At 41.6% G+C, this 12042-nt stretch overlaps 1 protein-coding gene across 1 annotated transcript; it reads right to left on the reverse strand.

Annotated features, from left to right (window-relative positions):
• Positions 1–2348: 2348 nt before the first annotated feature.
• On the reverse strand, positions 2349–3890 carry LOC126266675 (plasminogen receptor (KT)). The gene has a single exon (XM_049971097.1). It carries the CDS (start codon positions 3657–3659, stop codon positions 3198–3200), a length of 462 nt encoding a protein of 153 aa, XP_049827054.1. The 5' UTR covers positions 3660–3890; the 3' UTR covers positions 2349–3197.
• Positions 3891–12042: the final 8152 nt, after the last annotated feature.

A 12042-nucleotide genomic window follows, 5' to 3' on the forward strand; every position in this document is an offset into this window, starting at 1 on the left:
TTGTTTTAATTAGAGATGCAGTACATCAAAGACCGACAGCCGTTACAAGCCCATTATTGGAAGTGCTTTTTTTATTGTTTTGTCCTAAATTGAAACTGCCTCGAACGCCGTATTCTCTTCATTTTTCTTTTCATTAAAATGTGCCTCTACTTACCTTCTTTTCAATTTTTCCATCTGTTATTCCGCATAAATACAAGTGTTTGAGCATCCGTGGCGTCTTCTTAATCTTTTAGTATGTATGGCTTCTTTGGAGAGAGCATGATGCTTATCAACTTAAGTGGCTTTTATGTTTCCTAATTATGACTTACTCAGTTCCGTTAGGCAAACTTACTAAGCCTATGCTGCTGTACTGCGAATCTGCAGCTAGCAAAACTGGAGAGAGATATAAAAGGAAGGGCTTATTTAAATAGTGGTACAAGTCCATTTTTGTTCATTCTGGGATACAGACTCCTAAAGTTAAATGAGCGCTTAAAAATCTGCAGTTGAGATACCAGAAATATTCAAGTTTATGTACTTGAATATTTGTCACAAAAAAGGATGACGATATGCGAAGGCAATGGAAAAAGAAGTCTCAGTGGTTGCGAGACTGCCAAGAAGTACGATGAATTCGTAAGAATCTTCAACTTTTTTAGTCCTGTCTTCCTCAGTTGCGTGTAATATTACGGTATATATAATTTTTACTTATAGGCCGTCTGCTGTGCTGTGGAATGTGGGAAAAAAAACCGCAAATTGGCATTCATATGAAGCAGAACACCAAAAATGCAACAGAAGCGTAATGTGTAATAAACTGTCACGTAACCTGTAAGTACAGTTCAAAACATTACTACTTAATAGGAAATACCAACCACCAGAACTGTTGATAACCTATAGGCACAGTGACAAAAAATGTAAATTAAATAGCTAACATATGTACATGTTCCAGGCCACTGATGATGCCTTGCAGAAAATAAAGGCGAAACGCGTATGGCACTAAAATTTTGTTTTATTCAGTTGCTGTCAGACGGTCCATAAGTAAAAATTATCAATATATCGTAAGAATCTGTATAACATTTAAATGAATAACTGTAAAGAAAAAAATAAGAAGGTGAGTTAAACAATACTTGAATAGTTCTGGTATCTCAACTGCTGATTTTTCAGCGCTCATTTAACTTTAGGACCTCAGAATGAACAAAAACGGACTTGTACCACTATTGAAATAAGCCCTTCAAATAGTGTCACAAAATAATGTATGCAAGTCTAAAGAATTTGTTTAACTCACCCTCTTATTTTCTTCTTTACAGCTGTTCGTTAAAATGTTATACATATGGTTGCAAATTTGTCGGACTTCTTGGCAGTCTCACAACCATCGAGACTTTTTTTTTCATCGCCTTCGCATATCTTCTTCCTTTTTTATGGCAAATGTAACTTGAGTTGACGGCAGAGATATAAATATTCGAGCGTGCTACTATTCGGGAGCAAAAAACGCCAGGACAAAATAATATGAATGTTACTGTAAATCACGAAATCAAACGTATCAATTAACGTCATAGCCGTGGGAAATGTTATGTGTCACCATCCAACAAATAACTGTTACAACAGTTGAGGTATTCTCTCGAATCAACTCTTTTGATAAAATAAAATTTCTTAACAAACAAAAAACAAATTTCCATGGCATTCTACAGGGCATAATATCATACTATCTGGTGTTTCTTTAAAGTGGTATTTTAACAGGAAGCTATCAAATAGTTAGGTTTGCAGTTCACGTTTTTCTTGCTGATGTTGTATACAGTTGATATTAATAATGAATTCGGAGTAAATTTTAACAGATACATAAAGGCGTTCGTCAATGGCATGATGCTTCACATTGCAGAACGCTTACTTTTCTCGGGCTTTCATTTTTCCTAGCAGTGTTTTCTAACAATGATCAACAAAACAAACTTTATGCCAAACAACACGTTTAAAATCGGGTGCATGTGGCGCACCACAATAAAAAAAATTGCGTATCTGCCAGAAATCATTCGTATGCGGCAACATCACGGACACTGCTCTATTACCCGAGTCACTCCGTCACCCGTTGGGGCAGGTTATATACAAGCAGGTCAGGTTTGCGTTTCAAATACAAACACTGGAGATCAGCAGGGCAGTCGATATCGATTCGACCGTAGCGTAAATCCAACGCGTCAGCCTGCATGCTGACTAATGAATGGCAACAGACAAAATTGCTGCTTGGACATTTCTGCCTTCTGAATCACACTAACACTTACACAAACATTTGCTGTTTGTGCAGATTTTTTTGCTTGGAATATTCATTAGGCAGCAACACGCCGATGACCAAGTACACAAATTTTTCAACACTAATAAATACGAGATGAAACATGAAACTGTGCTTTTATTGTACTGTTATGTACAGGATACCAATGTAAGAGAACACTGATGTATTGAATATATTTATTAGTTTAATTTCTGTTATTGTCACGACATTATTCTAAGCACAGTTCATTGTGGAGATGTAGATTTTAATGTAAACATCGAGAGTGGAAAAAGGTAATATGGGGCAGTGAACAGGCATTGACGTGCACGGCAGATAACAAAGAATTTCAGAACAATAAAATTATGCTCGTAAAATATATTTAATAAACGACTTACGAATATAATTCCTTCGTTGTTCACGAGATGTAACTAGATTATATCTGACTACTACACACACACTTGTAAAATGATGTGCTCATAAAATAGGTTTAGTAAACTATGTAAGAACCCACTTTAAGAGAGCTACGTACAACATTTCAAACTTCTAAACTCGTATAAAACAACAACAGACGAAATTCAGACTGTATAATATATTTATGCCTTGTCCTGTTGGGTAATAGCTGCCATTCAATAACGTTTAACGTTGTACCCCAATGAGTATAAAAATTCTGTAAGTATAAAAACTACCACTTGTCATGCACTAACAACGAATATGTTACAAACATTACAATTCAACGATGTATGTGAAATTACTTTTGTACGATTTCGACGAAATTTATTGCAAGACGTGGCGATGAACGCCTCCACACAACAAAGTACACTACGAGTACTATAATACTGAATCGCGCCCCTTAGGCACTGCGTGTTTAACTCCCATCAACACACACATGCATTAAATTAGCGAAATTTGTAAGAGGGAAAGGCAGAATTCGCATTCCGTACAGGAATATTATTGCAAGGAAAAACACTCAGACAGCAGGCACGGACGGATGGAGCTTCTTCTTCTCGCCGTCGTCTAGGCGCGCCTGGTCTATTATAGAGACCGAAGGTAGGCCGCAGGGCAGATCCAGCAGGTCGGCTTCGTGGTTCATTATCATTTCTGCCTCGCTTCTTATGCGGTGCAGTTTGCTCCCGTAAGCCATGTCCGCCTGGTACGCTAGAACGAACGTCAGCGGCAGTAACGGCGCCAACACGCCAGATTTCCTGCTACGCCGGTAGCCCGCCACCATCCCCATGGTAGCCAGGATGTAGAATGAGCCAAACCAGTACAACTGCTCCCTCGCCCGAGCAATCTGCATCGCCATCTGCCGCTCCCGCATGAAATTTTGCATGTGAATATTCCGCTCGACGGCGACTTTGTTCATTTCTGTCATGAACTCCTGGTTCCTCTTTAAGTTCGCGTCCATGGATCTCGAGATAAAGCCGCCCATTTTACGAGCGTTTCAGCGTTACGCGCGGAGTTACTGCACAATCGCAAACCGTCGAGAACACTGATTTCAAAACTGCATCGGCTGCTCAGCCCGCGCGCGTACTTGCGATAAGTGATTCACGGCAGCGTCGAACACAGATAGTGAAAGAAGTGATGCCACTCGATCAGATGTGTCACGCCCGCACCGCTCAGCGCGAAGTGAAATGCGGTACTACCTGCCTTAGTGCATCTATCTCGCGCAGGCGCACAACACGTCGTAGCTTCCTTGTCATTGTGCTGCTTATTAGTTTCAGAGCTGACGTGTAGATGGCAGTGGCGCAGTGGTTTGCCTCTAGAGTCGATCGTTCCAGCAATCGGTGTACATAGTTGCGCTTGACACCGTGAGATAGCACTGGCGTCAAGTTTCTAAGTATTTAAATGTCACTGCAGCCAAATTTCGTATGATTATCGCTATGTTTCGACGGAAGATGTATGCATGATCTGCTACACGGTTGCGTAGCCTCATAACGTCGCATCGATATGTTGACTGCTGTAGTGACGAATGTGTAGCTGAGCGGCGAAATACGTATAATTCCCTTTTAGGTCATTAACTCAATAAAACACCACGAAACGGCAACAGAAATCTGCTACCAGTAAATCGTCACAAACTTCACCCCAGTTAATGTCACCGTTATCTGTACGATGTGTATTCGGCTGCAAAAGGAACTGGAGCATGTGTAAATACGTGAAGGAATTTGCGGTGTTCAAATGGATGCCTGCAAAGCGAAGTTCTGTGAAACGTTGCAAAACTGCGAGGCGAGCGCTCTGAAGCAGTGAGTCATTCGGCGGTGATGGAAAAACCGGCAGTCGACGCAGAAACAGTGCACCGGTTTGATGCTACCGGTCTCTCAGGAAGATCTTGCGTCAGAAGTCGGTTTCACGAAATGTTGACTACGCGAAAACGATAAGCGCAAATAATAGGGCGATTATTCGAAGAAACATTTTCGTATGTCAGTATCTGTCACTTCATCATCTTCGAAACTTTAGCTTCACGATCGTTGTGGTAAAACCGAGAGTCAACCTATCACCAGGAGCGGGGGAAAACGATTACTTATGGTATATTAGACAATCTTATCAATAATCAGACCGGGTGTTTTACTGCCGCCGTAGTCATAAAACTACGAAATGACTAGGAGACTTTTTAAATCTAGCACCAAATAACTGCTATAAAACTGTAGTGTATTAGTTATAATTATATATTTTGTAATAAATGACAGGTGGTACACGGCATTTTAGGCTGTAACACTTGGAAATTGGAAACGGTCAAATTGATCGTCCTAAAATTTGGTCTGTATAGCAGTGTTGGTTGCAAAATACTGACTCGAATTATTCTCAGAAGAAGCCGATGTCGGGGAAGAACAGATGGGATACGATAAATGTAGGAACAAGAGAAGCAATGCTGACTTATGTTAGAAGGCAGATTGAAAGAAAGCGACTCTGCGTTTAAGCATTTGTAGACTGACAGACGGCTTTTGACAGCAGTACAATCTTTGAAATTGTATTGATAGCAGGGATAAAATAAGAGCGGAAAGTTATCTAAAACTTGTACAGAAACCGGACTTAACCTGTTAAAAGTTTAAGGACATGAAAAGGACGCAATAGTTGAGGGGTGAGACAGGGCTGTGGCTTCTTCCCGGTGTTATTCGATTTGTACATTGAACAAGCAGTAAAGGAAACAGGAGAAATTCAGAAACGGGGCTAAAGTTAAGGGAGGCAAAAATAAAATCTTTGAGGCTTGCGGATGACATTGTAATTCTGTCAGGGACAGCAAAGGGTTACAATATATGTTGAACGAACTGATAGTGTCTTTAAAAGAGGTTACAAGATGAACATCAACAAAAGTAAAACAAAGGACTGTAGGAGAATGAAATCGGAAGATCCTGATATAATTAGATAAGGAAATGAGACACTAACCCAGCCGCGGTGACCGAGAGGTTCTAGGCGCTTCAATCCGGAACCGCGCGACTGCTACGGTCACAGGTTTGAATCCTACCTCGGGCATGGATGTGTGTGATGTCCTTTGGTTAGTTAGGTTTAAGTAGTTCTAAGTTCTAGAGGACTGATGACCTCAGATGTTAAGTCCCATGGTGCTCAGAGCCATTTGAAACAAGCCATGAGACACTAAAAGCAGTCGATGACTTAAGTTACTTGGGCAGCAAAATAACTGACGATGGCCGAAATAGAGAGGATGTAAAATGCTGATTGGCACTATCAAGAAAAATGTGTTTGAAAAAGAGAAATGTGTAAATATAGATACATATTATAACTTAAGTCCTCCGACGCGTATTTGTGTCTATATGTGAAGACTAATACCAGGAATTGCTATAGAGATTTTGATACAATTTTCACTGATAGATTAGTTCACGAGAAAGGTTCGCTACGGTATGCTAGGCAAGACGTTCGGTCTTAGGTATAGGTTGGTTATAACTAATCTTTCGCCGCTTGAGAGAGCCCCCCATGAAAAACGAGTCATAATAGGGCAATGAAACGTTGTGAAGACATTTGTAAGGACATAAGGAAGAGAAATAACGAATAAACCGTTGAAAGAAACACCTTTTCAATTTCAAAGTGTAAGAGTAACTTTTTTAACTGCGTACCATGTTTTCGTTCAGGTTATAAGCGTTGCTCAATGTGACGACCATCTGCATCGACGACAGCCTGGAAGTTTGCACAGACACCATTTCACAATGGTTCGTAGCACTTTTCGAACGGTGTGCCATGGGATATTCGGCTGTCGTGACATACCTCTTGCACTGCTTGACGATCGCATATTGCGTCCAGCGTTTTCAGTCATGACAACATTAACTTGTTCCACAATCAGTTGCGCAATTAGTCGTCAGTCTCTCCAAGAAGCAGTTACCAAATCGCCAGTAAATTCGAACATGTTGAATCCTAACTTGACGTCAAATATGTGGGGCCTAGGAAGCATGCCTTCTCGGATCGCTAGACAATATTCAAACAAATCGTACTGAGTTTTATTACAAAATGAACAATGACAATACTCAACTTCGACAATAACACAGAAGTGTCGCAAGCAAAGGGCGACATGTAAAAAAGAAATGTCTTCAGCATATACAGTTCCTCAGTTGCTGGTCTTGAAGTGTCTGATCTTGATGCTGCTATAGAAGTACGCTGTGACCAGTCGGCGCAGCACTTATGTCCTCTTCACTTATGTCGCTGCCGTCGCGTTGTCATCCTGGAGAGCCGCGCGGGATTAGCCGAGCGGTCTTAGGCGCTGCAGCACTGGACTGTGCAGCTGGTCCCGGCGGATGTTCGAGTCCTCCCTCAGGCATGGGTGTGTGTGTTTCTCCTTAGGATAATTTGGGAGCAGTTGAGTCCCATAAGATTTCACATACATTGGAACATTTTTTCGTTCTGGAGAGGGGTCGGTCAGCATGCAATTGGCTGAAGTCTTCTTCGCAGCCCTCTTTGCTCTCGTTTCCGGCTGACGTGCAGGCACTTGACTTTACGCCATAATAGAACCATGGAGGTAAAAATAAGAGGAGTTGTTATGACGTCACAAACTTGAAGACGACCCAAGTGAAGATCCGCCACGTTAGCTACCCCAAAGCATTCGCTTCTGGTGGTTTGATTCCGTGTAGTTGTGAAGTCTTTTGATTAAAAATGCCGGCTTGCGTCGCTTACGGGTGTACTAATCGTTCTGATTGTAGTCTATAAAGTTTAAACAACTCACATTTCATTCGTAAGTGGACTGATTTAAGCGCTATTTTATTATATATAGGCTACTTGAAATACTGTTGCACTGTAAAGTTTTACAGTATGGTTTTATTTCTGTGATTTGACTTTAGATTTCCTATCAGTCCAACGCGAAGAACTCTCTGGAGATGAGAAATACACTTGGTTTTTATTGTTTGGTTATTCCCAAGTAACTGAAAAGTCCTGGCAATAAATATCCTGGACATGGATACTAATGTTTTAAAATGCAATAATTTCATATAAAAGTAATGTAATTAGATGTAGTTAATTAAATCTTTAGTAAAATGTGTGGAACACATGTTACAGTAGTTAAATTATAAGTACTTAAAGGGTTACAAAATTTCCTGTCTAAGTCCAGGCTATTTAGAACATTATATTAATCACTGTGTTGTCGTGTTACCCTGTAAATTTCTGTTATTTGCCACATTGAATGTCACTTGGTAGGTACGAATCAAATGTGTCAACTACAATGGGCCTGACAATCTTAAATTCAGTTCTTTTCCTTTGTAATTTAACGAACCTTTCACTCTGTTGACATGGCAGCTGGCTTGTTTATATCATCCATGCACACATGTAGGGGAAACCAAAGGAAATAAGGTAAATTTCTTGAAAACTTGAACATTTAAACTTTGCATTTGACTTTAAAATGCAACGAATACAAATCAGTGCCTCTAAACTATCAAAAATTGCTTTTGGAGTTCTGGCTTTATCAATTTTCGACACAAACACAATGAAAACGAATAGAAATGGATTACGAAAGCACGCGTTTCATAGCACTTACTCCTCGGTTGTTCGAAGTGTATATCCAGGGTGTTGCAAAAAGGTACGGCCAAACTTTCAGGAAACATTCCTCACACACAAATAAAGAAAAGATGTTATGTGGATGTGTGTCCGGAAACGCTTAATTTCCATGTTAGAGCTCATTTTAGTTTCGTCAGTATGTACTGTACTTCCTCGATTCACCGACATGATTTCATACGGGATACTCTACCTGTGCTGCTAGAATATGTGCCTTTACAAGTACGACACAACATGTGGTTCATGTACGATGGAGCTCCTGCACATTTCAGTCGAAGTGTTCGTACGCTTCTCAACAACAGTTTCGGTGACCGATGGATTGGTAGAGGCGGACCAATTCCATGGCCTCCACGCTCTCCTGTCCTCAACCCTCTTGACTTTCATTTATGGGGGCATTTGACAGCTCTTGTCTACGCAACCCCGGTACCAAATGTAGAGACTCTTCGTGCTCGTATTGTGGACGGCTGTGATACAATACGCCATTCTCCAGGGCTGCATCAGCGCATCAGGAATTCCATGCGACGGAGGGTGGATGCATGTATCCTCGCTATCGGAGGACATTTTGAACATTTCCTGTAACAAAGTGTTTGACGTCACGCTGGTACGTTCTGTTGCTGTGTGTTTCCATTCCATGATTAATGTGATTTGAAGAGAAGTAATAAAATGAGCTCTAACATGGAAAGTAAGCATTTCCGGACACATGTCCACATAACATATTTTCTTTCTTTGTGTGTGAGGAATGTTTCCTGAAAGTTTGGCCGTACCTTTTTGTAACACCCTGTAGAAAAAGGAATTACAGTACTGAGGCCAGAAGCGTCATATTTTCGTGTCGTATTACTGTACTGAATACGCATATAAGACCAGATAAACGTTTGAAGTTGCGTTCCTTATGCTGTGTTGTTCACTAAAACAATGTAACATTTACTATATAAAACAAATATCGCGTACATACGACAGAGATAACGAACAAAAAGCAATTGTAAACACTCGTCTGCTAATGTTTTGGAGGGTCCAAGATGGCGGCTGGCCCCGCCCACTGGCTTCAAAACAATGTACAGCGTAAGTCTGTAGCGCCATCACCCCTTATTCTACTTCTATGAACAGAACATCCGTCTCATGTTCTTCAAGCTCGGTGCGGAAAGAGAACTTCTATGTATTCCTTTAATGGGTCGACATTCAATAAGATCAGCAACACTATTGCTGTCGTTTTGATAAAACGGCTTTACGAGTAAAGCCCTGCTAACCTTGTCCATACCCATGTTGAGTGTCTGCAGTGTGTAACGCACACAGATGCTTGTGTTTCAACTCTACGTCGCCATACCACTACCATAACCTAACGGCAGGTCACTACACTACCACTATTAACACCGCAAATCCTACACGGCACAGTCTGCACATCATTCCTTTAACGTTTGGTACCTATACGGTAAATCTATCCCGGCTCAGGTAGCACTGTTACGCATTACGTTTGAAGTTGCGTTCCTTATGCTGTGCTGTTCACTAAAACAATGTAACATTTACTATATAAAACAAATATCGCGTACATACGACAGAGATAACGAACAAAAAGCAATTGTAAACACTCGTCTGCTAATGTTTTGGGGGGTCCAAGATGGCGGCTGGCCCCGCCCACTGGTTTCAAAACAATGTACAGCGTAAGTCTGTAGCGCCATCACCCCTTATTCTACTTCTATGAACAGAACACCCGTCTCATGTTCTTCAAGCTCGGTGCGGAAAGAGAACTTCTATGTATTCCTTTAATGGGTCGACATTCACGAAGATCAGCAACACTATTGCTGTCGTTTTGATAAAACGGTTTTACGAGTAAAGCCCTGCTAACCTTGTCCATACCCATGTTGAGTGTCTGCAGTGTGTAACGCACACAGATGCTTGTGTTTCAACTCTACGTCGCCATACCACTACCATAACCTAACGGCAGGTCACTACACTACCACTATTAACACCGCAAATCCTACACGGCACAGTCTGCACATCATTCCTTTAACGTTTGGTACCTATACGGTAAATCTATCCCGGCTCAGGTAGCACTGTTACGCATTACGTTTGAAGTTGCGTTCCTTATGCTGTGCTGTTCACTAAAACAATGTAACATTTACTATATAAAACAAATATCGCGTACATACGACAGAGATAACGAACAAAAAGCAATTGTAAACACTCGTCTGCTAATGTTTTGGGGGGTCCAAGATGGCGGCTGGCCCCGCCCACTGGTTTCAAAACAATGTACAGCGTAAGTCTGTAGCGCCATCACCCCTTATTCTACTTCTATGAACAGAACACCCGTCATGTTCTTCAAGCTCGGTGCGGAAAGAGAACTTCTATGTATTACGTAACGCATTACGTAACAGTGACTCAGCACTTTTCCACTGGACTTAAATTTTGGCGGACGCGGAGCAACTAGAAAGGCTAGTGCTCCCGTCCGCGATAACACCAAAATTTTAATTTTCAAATTTGAAAATTCTGACAACGCCATTCGATGTACCCTTGCCTTCTGATCATCAATACCAAACATTACTCTCTACTTAGCGTCACCAGTGCGAAGCTGGTCGGGTCGCTAGGCCTAAATGTAAGAGGAAGTCTTTTCAGAAAATGTTTGTATAGAATGTAGCCTTGTACAGAATAAATATAAATGATAAAAAGTTAGAAAAAAAACTGACTATGATCTTGAAAAATTAAAAAGTTGTTGTTGTTGTGGTCTTCAGTCCTGAGACTGGTTTGATGCAGCTCTCCATGCTACTCTATCCTGTGCAAGCTTCTTCATCTCCCAGTACCTACTGCAGCCTACATCCTTCTCAATGTGCTTAGTGTATTCATCTCTTGGTCTCCCACCGAGCGAGGTGGCGCAGTGGTTAGCACACTGGACTCGCATTCGGGAGGACGACGGTTCAATCCCGTCTCCGGCCATCCTGATTTAGGTTTTCCGTGATTTCCCTAAATCGCTTCAGGCAAATGCCGGGATGGTTCCTTTGAAAGGGCACGGCCGATTTCCTTCCCAATCCTTCCCTAACCCGAGCTTGCGCTCCGTCTCTAATGACCTCGTTGTCGACGGGACGTTAAACACTAACCACCACCACCTTGGTCTCCCTCTACGATTGTTACCCTCCACGTGACCCTCCAATACTAAATTGTGATCCCTCGATACCTCAGAACATTTTCTGCCAACCGATCCTTTCTTCTGGTGGTGGTCAGTTTTTAACGTCCCGTCGACAACGAGGTCATTAGAGACGGAGCACAAGCTCGTGTTAGGGAAGGATTGGGAAGGAAATCGGCCGTGCCCTTTCAAAGGAACCATCCCGGCATTTGCCTGAAACGATTTAGGGAAATCACAGAAAACCTAAATCAGGATGGCTGGAGACGGGATTGAACCGTCGTCCTCCCGAACACGAGTCCAGTGTGCTAACCACTGCGCCACCTCGCTCGGTGATCCTTTCTTCTGGTCAAGTTGTGCCACAAACTTCTCTTTCCCCCCACCCATCCTATTCAATACCTCCTCATTAGTTATATGATCTACTCAGCTAATCTTGAGCATTATTCTGTAGCACCACATTTCGAAAGCTTCTATTCTCTTCTTGTCCAAACTATTTATCGTCCATGTTTCACTTCCATACATGGCTGCACTCCATACAAATACTTTCCGAAACGACTTCCTGACACTTAAATCTATACTCGATGTTAACAAATTTCTCTTCTTCAGAAACGCTTTTCTTGCCATTGCCAGTCTACATTTTATATCCTCTCTACTTCGACCATCATCAGTTATTTTGCTCCCTAAATAGCAAAACTCCTTCACTACTTTAAGTGTCTCATTT

The sequence above is a fragment of the Schistocerca gregaria genome, chromosome 4, assembly GCF_023897955.1.
Source record: "Schistocerca gregaria isolate iqSchGreg1 chromosome 4, iqSchGreg1.2, whole genome shotgun sequence".
NCBI lineage: Eukaryota > Metazoa > Arthropoda > Insecta > Orthoptera > Acrididae > Schistocerca > Schistocerca gregaria.

Bases quoted from the DNA above. Each gene is read 5' to 3' on its own strand.
- LOC126266675 (XM_049971097.1), bottom strand. From the start codon at position 3,659: ATGGGCGGCTTTATCTCGAGATCCATGGACGCGAACTTAAAGAGGAAC.